General features: G+C 46.5%; 1 protein-coding gene across 1 annotated transcript; it reads left to right on the forward strand.

Annotated features, from left to right (window-relative positions):
- The first annotated feature begins 229 nt into the window (after positions 1–229).
- On the forward strand, positions 230–7,470 carry LOC138354981 (uncharacterized). The gene is made up of 2 exons (XM_069309684.1): positions 230–709; positions 1,098–7,470. Exon 2 carries the CDS (start codon positions 2,356–2,358, stop codon positions 5,299–5,301), a length of 2,946 nt encoding a protein of 981 aa, XP_069165785.1. The 5' UTR covers positions 230–709; positions 1,098–2,355; the 3' UTR covers positions 5,302–7,470.
- Positions 7,471–8,120: the final 650 nt, after the last annotated feature.

The following is an 8,120-nucleotide window of genomic DNA, read 5'->3' on the forward strand; positions in this document are numbered from 1 at the left end:
TACATCTTCCCTCGTTAATATAAACGGAAAATCAAGAACATTATAGTTAATTCTAATGAAAACACATTGTTTTTTATCATTTGTATTGGAAACAACATTGTCATATGTCTTTTCTTGGATCTAAATAATACGAAACCTCGCTCTATGATTTGAAGTTAAAATCCTCAAATATGGTTATATAGTGACTTTTTTCACGTTTTTCATGTAGTTTGTGTTATGATCTCAGCCTGCAGGAGAAACGAGTCTCCCTTCTTGAGAGTTATTCAGCAAGCCTGACCTAACTAGAAGGTCTAGCAAGTATTGAGGTGATAACGCATATGTAAAATGGCTGGTTGGATATGTAAAACAATTTAAGATTATGGGCAGTGAGTAAGGAAATAGATAAATGACTGGCTAGGAGATGTGGACATTTTGCTGGAGGCGTGAGGCTCGCTTCCGGAGGACCTTGACCTCACTTGAGTGCCAGACATCGCAGGGGGAAGCCGCGCTCCGTTTGAGCTCCCGCCAGAAGGGAACCCCTAGTGATATATCTCGAAGAGAAGAGAAGTGTGCGGACGTACCAGCTGTGGAATCGAGCTGGGAACGTTGTGGTCTCAAGTCCTGGTCGACGAGCAGATATTAAATCGCCCAGAAGCATTATTGTGTGCTGTGTGGAGCGCCCTGACCAGACGCCGTCAGAGGGAAAGCGCCCTCGACCAATTAATCTGTGGTAAGCACGATAAACGCCAGTTCATAGTGATTGTTTGTAGTTGGTCGTGTGCCCAGCGACAGTAGCGATGTTTATTTATAAGTTAGACATGTTTTAATAAGGCAGAAGGCCTGAAATAGGAGAGTGAAGAGGGAGGAGCACGGAGCGACGTCCATCCCCTCTGAGCTCTGACGGACGACTGAGGGAGCCCGGCTCCGGATGGAGGAAGACCCTCCCAGCGAGTGAGGACCGCCGCCAGGCGAGGTGGAGTATGGACCCGCCCAAAACGGGGGAGTCCACTCTCACTGTATGTAGAGGACAGATAGAGGTTTGAGGCAAGCATATTGTGTGGTTATTTTTGTTTATGTGTTAAAGGGGAACATTTTATTGGAACGTCGATGGGTTGCAGGTTTGTCTTTGGGGAAGAAGTTGATGAGAACTTCGAAGCCAGCAGAGGAAGTAGCTGATGAGACTCCAAGGTAGTGGAGCAGAGGACCTCGAGCTGTGAGGAGAAGCAGCAGTGAAGAGGAGTGTCACGTGCTTCTGTAGAGGTGGTGTAGCAGCCAAGAGAGCTGTGGAAGAACCTAACAGAAGGGTGAAGCACCGTAGTTGCACAAGGAAACTTCATGATAGCAGCCGGGAGGAGCTGCAGAGGATCCTGGTAGTGAAGCCCGGAAGAACCTAAGGATATTAGGGTAGTGAACTTCCAGAGGTGGAAGGGGAAGTTCTGGTGGATTACTTGTAGGGAGTTGATAGTGTTTGGTTGTCAGTAGCGTGCAAGACGCAGTGAGAGGTGAGTGACTGTTGGCATTCTTATGTCAAGGAGTTTTTATACTGAAGTTTAGAGTTGCAGTCGTAGGCTTGATTACCTACAGATGTATGTGCTCGAGGACTGACAGTGATCGATTAATCATTGTTGTGTATCAATGAACATTTATACTGGTATATGTTATTGCATCCAAATGCTGATTTTCTATATATACATTATCTTGCTGATAGTGCAACAGTGTATGTAGGCTTGACCAACTTGAGGAGGTTAATAGAGTTCTGATGGTATTGGAGTGCAACCTGATTGTGATATTATAGAGTATAGGATTCATTATTATTATATGTGTGTATGTATCGTGTATGTGCTTTGTCCAGTAAATGTGTCACAATCTGCTGGTGTTTGCCCTTGTCCTAGTGAGGCTTCCCAGGAAGTAGTGAAGAAGGAGAGAGAGAGAGAAAGAACCAAGAACCACTGCTGTGGACAGGGTAAGAGGTAATACTAGTAAGTCATAGGGGATTGAGGAGATCATATCTCATAAGGAGAGAGTGGGGAGTCACAGCGGCTCGAGTGGGTGTGTGCACGTGACAACGAGGCTAAGTGTTGGAGCCGCATCCCCTGAACGTGTGACGTTGAGCCCCTCTCCAAGAGCCAGAAGCGCCAAGGGTGATCTCCTAGTATAAGCACTCTGCCGAGTTGTGGGTTGGGTTGTCCATAGAGAAGGATCAACGACGACAACTCCAACCAACCCACAGTCTATAATAAATTGGGGGCCTGTGTCCGGGAGAGTGAACTGACACACCCACACCCTGTCCAAGAGTGGATTTGTACACCCTTGCTGAAATAAACTGTGTGACCGCAGGTGTATATTCTCTCTCTTGGGAAGACTCACAGGACAAAGATGGATAAGGTGCAAGCGTTTGTGGAGTCAGGCAAGCCTGAGGATTTAGAAGGTTGCACGAGGGATCAATTGAAACAAATAGCAGAAAAATGTGGCATCAGGTTGAAAGCATCTAAAGTAGCTGGGATGAAGGATGAGATCCTGAGGCAGTTAAGAGCCAAAAGTGAAGCGGCAGAGCAAGGAGCCCAGAAAGGAGCTGAAAGTGGAAAGGAGGATGATGGGCAGGATGAAGTGAGATCCCAGGGATCGAGTAGGAGCAGCAAGAGTAGCCGCAGTAGTAGGAGTAGCCGGAATAGGAGCTTGGAGAGATTCCAGTTAGAGCTCCAGATGCAGCGTGAGGACAAGGAGAGACAGTTCCAGCTGGAAAAGATGAAATTAGAACTCCAGATGAAAAATGAAGCCGAGAAGGAAAAAGAGAAAACCAGGCTGGAAGTAGAAAAAGAGAAAACCAGAGTAAGAGAACTGGAGTTGGAACAAGAAAAAGAAAAAGCCCAGGTCGAAAAAGAAAAAGCCCAGGTCGAAAAAGAAAAAGAGAGAACAAAACAAATGCAGATAGAAGCGAATAGAACCTTGGCTGAGCAAAGGATTGAACATGGGTTGCCAGAGAGCACCACCCAGGTATCACACCCACCAGATGTTAGGGTTAGGGAGAAGGACATTCCCTTGTTTGTTCCCGAAGAGGCAGAGAGCTTTTTCGAGCACTTTGAAAAAGTAGCCAGCATCAAGGAGTGGCCACAGGAGGAATGGGCCCAGCTGGTCCAGTTAAGATTGACCGGTGCAGCCAGGGAGGCATACACCCAATTGTCACTGGAAGAGTGCCAGGATTACGCCACAGTAAAGAGCAGCATATTGCGCTCGTTTCAGTTAACCCCAGAAGCTTATAGGAAGCGCTTCAGAGAGATGATCAAAGTTGGAGCGTGTACGTTTGCTGAGACAGCAAGAGATCTGGAAAGACGATTCCAGAAGTGGATTGAGGCTGCTGGAGTTGGATCTTACGCTGACCTGAAGCAACTGATGGTCATGGAGAAGTTCCTGGAGATGATGCATCCTGAAACAAAGTTCAAGATCCAAGAAGCAGGGATAAAGGAGGTGAAAGATGCCGCAGATAGGGCGGATATGATTACTGAAGCGTACAAGAGCTTAAGGGAAAACAGAGTGAGAAGCGAGGCGAGACGCAGCAATGGCAGATCCAATGGAGTCTGGGGAGGAAGAAATTATGAAAGACCCAGAAGAGTCTGGGGTGAGAAAAATTTTGATAAATGGGCAGATAAAAGTAAGTACCCTAAAACTCAGAAGAGTAGGTTGCGCGCTTCATCTGAAAGTGAGGATGGAGGAGCTAAACGAGAAACTGATCGGTATCCGGGAAATCAAGAGTCCAGTAAAGCTCCACAGAGTACAAGTAGTACGTCTGGCCCGAGGAACTCCAATACGAGTGGGCAGAGTCAGAGCTACTCTGGTACGTATAGGAGAGATTTCTCCCTGATGAGATGTTACAATTGTAACGGATTGGGTCACGTGATGCGAGATTGTCGGCAGGGCAAGAGAGTTGTGACCCTGGCCATGTGTGACCCCCGAGGTAAATATACTAATGTGTTCGAAGACAAACCACAGAGAGCGAACTTAGTGAACGAGAGGTATAGGCCGTTCATGAGCAAAGGTTGGATCAGTGTAGGAGGCCAACCTGAGGTAGAAGTTGGTATCTTAAGAGATACCGGAGCTAATCAGAGCTTGATTGCGAGAAGCCTGATTGGGAATGATCGACGGTTAGCTGGCAGGAGTAAGATGAGAGTATATGGGTTATTGTCTGAGAGTGACATGCCCGTATGTACTGTCCAGCTAAGGTCGGAATATGTGTCGGCGGAGGTGATGTTGGGAGTGTGCCCCGACATACCTGTTCCAGGAGTCCAAGTGATCCTGGGGAATGACTTGTGCGGGACAAAGGTGTTGCCAAGAGTCATAGCGGAGACTGTGCCAGAGGAGTGCCCAGAAGGCCACTGCACGGGTGGGACACCTGAGAGTGTGAACCTGACTGACATCCGAGGGGATGAGTCAGGAGACCGCCAAGCCATTGAGTACCCTGTCTCGGTAGTGAGGAAGGCAGAGGTGGCCGACAAGGAAGACGCTGGAGAAGGTGAGACAGTGTCGATTCAACCGGTGGAAGAGATCGATGTAGATATAGCACGGCTATTTGATGAAGGTCCAGCCCAGGAAAATGAAGTCTTGGTGAGGTCAAAAGTGAGGATGACCCAGCCGAAGAAGAATACTGTGAAGAGAGCGGACCTGAGTAGAGCCCAGACTGCTGAAATTAAGGGTCGGAAGGTGAATGCAACTGTGCTGAGTAGGAATGAGGAAAGATGTGGACATACTGAGGACGGAAATAGAGCGTCAAGTGGTCCACGAGCACAGAGGCATAGGGATAGTGGAGTTAAGTTGTTTGAGATGTCAAGAGTTGACATGTTTCACAGACAACGTGGAGGAGAGATAGTGAAGAAGAGTAATAACCGAGAAAATGAAAGGAGAAGAGACAGTATGTGTGGAGAGATGCTTACGAGCACTCTGGGAGAGGCAAAGCGACATATATGGTCGAGTGCTGTTGGATGTAGTATAGTGCCCGAAGAAACTTTTAGGGAACGAAGAAGAGTTAAAGGAGAAGAAATGGAGTGGTATAGAGGTGAAAAGTGTGGGAAGAGGATGATGATGCAAGCATGGAGGAATAGAAGAAAGCCGAGGACTCGATGGGAGTCGAACAGGATGAGGTCTCAGATAAATGAGGAGACGAAAAGGAGGATCGTCGGTGAAGACGAGGGAGTGAGGTATGATGACAGGAGACGGAAGTATAATGGCAGTAGATGGAAGTGTGAAGACGACAGAGGAGGTACAGACAGCAGATGTCTGACTCTGGACGTGAAGAGAAGAAGACGAGGAAACGGAGGGTGGAGACAGTAAGTAGAGTTGACCGATGGAGTGCAGGCGTCCAAGGAGGACAGCCTAGCCAAGAGGTGCCAGAGAAGTCAAATCGTTTATGAGAAGACCATGTTTCTGGAGAGTTGTGAGCCGGATGTTGCAAGGAGCAACGAACAAATTGTAGACTCCTAAGGGAGTACGTAAGCAGATAAACCGTTCGAATCAATCGGTTGAAGAAAGAGACAGTCTAGTGGCGGATGTATTATCCCGAGCTTTGCCACTGGAATAACTCTCAAAAATAAGGGGAGGGGAGTGTTATGATCTCAGCCTGCAGGAGAAACGAGTCTCCCTTCTTGAGAGTTATTCAGCAAGCCTGACCTAACTAGAAGGTCTAGCAAGTATTGAGGTGATAACGCATATGTAAAATGGCTGGTTGGATATGTAAAACAATTTAAGATTATGGGCAGTGAGTAAGGAAATAGATAAATGACTGGCTAGGAGATGTGGACATTTTGCTGGAGGCGTGAGGCTCGCTTCCGGAGGACCTTGACCTCACTTGAGTGCCAGACATCGCAGGGGGAAGCCGCGCTCCGTTTGAGCTCCCGCCAGAAGGGAACCCCTAGTGATATATCTCGAAGAGAAGAGAAGTGTGCGGACGTACCAGCTGTAGAATCGAGCTGGGAACGTTGTGGTCTCAAGTCCTGGTCGACGAGCAGATATTAAATCGCCCAGAAGCATTATTGTGTGCTGTGTGGAGCGCCCTGACCAGACGCCGTCAGAGGGAAAGCGCCCTCGACCAATTAATCTGTGGTAAGCACGATAAACGCCAGTTCATAGTGATTGTTTGTAGTTGGTCGTGTGCCCAGCGACAGTAGCGATGTTTATTTATAAGTTAGACATGTTTTAATAAGGCAGAAGGCCTGAAATAGGAGAGTGAAGAGGGAGGAGCACGGAGCGACGTCCATCCCCTCTGAGCTCTGACGGACGACTGAGGGAGCCCGGCTCCGGATGGAGGAAGACCCTCCCAGCGAGTGAGGACCGCCGCCAGGCGAGGTGGAGTATGGACCCGCCCAAAACGGGGGAGTCCACTCTCACTGTATGTAGAGGACAGATAGAGGTTTGAGGCAAGCATATTGTGTGGTTATTTTTGTTTATGTGTTAAAGGGGAACATTTTATTGGAACGTCGATGGGTTGCAGGTTTGTCTTTGGGGAAGAAGTTGATGAGAACTTCGAAGCCAGCAGAGGAAGTAGCTGATGAGACTCCAAGGTAGTGGAGCAGAGGACCTCGAGCTGTGAGGAGAAGCAGCAGTGGAGAGGAGTGTCACGTGCTTCTGTAGAGGTGGTGTAGCAGCCAAGAGAGCTGTGGAAGAACCTAACAGAAGGGTGAAGCACCGTAGTTGCACAAGGAAACTTCATGATAGCAGCCGGGAGGAGCTGCAGAGGATCCTGGTAGTGAAGCCCGGAAGAACCTAAGGATATTAGGGTAGTGAACTTCCAGAGGTGGAAGGGGAAGTTCTGGTGGATTACTTGTAGGGAGTTGATAGTGTTTGGTTGTCAGTAGCGTGCAAGACGCAGTGAGAGGTGAGTGACTGTTGGCATTCTTATGTCAAGGAGTTTTTATACTGAAGTTTAGAGTTGCAGTCGTAGGCTTGATTACCTACAGATGTATGTGCTCGAGGACTGACAGTGATCGATTAATCATTGTTGTGTATCAATGAACATTTATACTGGTATATGTTATTGCATCCAAATGCTGATTTTCTATATATACATTATCTTGCTGATAGTGCAACAGTGTATGTAGGCTTGACCAACTTGAGGAGGTTAATAGAGTTCTGATGGTATTGGAGTGCAACCTGATTGTGATATTATAGAGTATAGGATTCATTATTATTATATGTGTGTATGTATCGTGTATGTGCTTTGTCCAGTAAATGTGTCACAATCTGCTGGTGTTTGCCCTTGTCCTAGTGAGGCTTCCCAGGAAGTAGTGAAGAAGGAGAGAGAGAGAGAAAGAACCAAGAACCACTGCTGTGGACAGGGTAAGAGGTAATACTAGTAAGTCATAGGGGATTGAGGAGATCATATCTCATAAGGAGAGAGTGGGGAGTCACAGCGGCTCGAGTGGGTGTGTGCACGTGACAACGAGGCTAAGTGTTGGAGCCGCATCCCCTGAACGTGTGACGTTGAGCCCCTCTCCAAGAGCCAGAAGCGCCAAGGGTGATCTCCTAGTATAAGCACTCTGCCGAGTTGTGGGTTGGGTTGTCCATAGAGAAGGATCAACGACGACAACTCCAACCAACCCACAGTCTATAATATTTGATATTACGTAAATATATTCATTTGTACCAATATTTCGATACTATTTCATGTAGTATCACGATATGTGATTTGGCCTTCAAATCTCAGAATTTCGCATAATATTGCATTTTAAGCAAGTTTTCTTGCATTTTGCTTCGTACGAAAAATCATCGAATTTAGCAATATTTTAGCGTTTATCATCTCCTTTTCCTTCATGTGATTTAAACAAAATATCATCGAATTAGGCAATATTTTGCCGTTTTCCACGTTTTTGTGAATTTTCCGTCCATGGGTATTAATTCATATATATATACGATAAAAATTATGCAAACACATAATTGATTAGATAATAACCTTAAATACTTCATTTTCATTCATCTATTTGTTTCTCGTTAAAATACTGAGTAAGATATTGAAAAGGGGAGAAGTTCGGTTTTTATTGCATATATCGACGTTCCAGCCGGATTAGAGCGGTTTTACGTGTACATCTTCTCTCGTTAATATAAACGGAAAATCAAGAACATTATAGTTAATTCTAATGAAAACACATTGTTTTTTA

The sequence above is a fragment of the Procambarus clarkii genome, chromosome 65 (assembly GCF_040958095.1).
Source record: "Procambarus clarkii isolate CNS0578487 chromosome 65, FALCON_Pclarkii_2.0, whole genome shotgun sequence".
Classification (NCBI taxonomy): domain Eukaryota; kingdom Metazoa; phylum Arthropoda; class Malacostraca; order Decapoda; family Cambaridae; genus Procambarus; species Procambarus clarkii.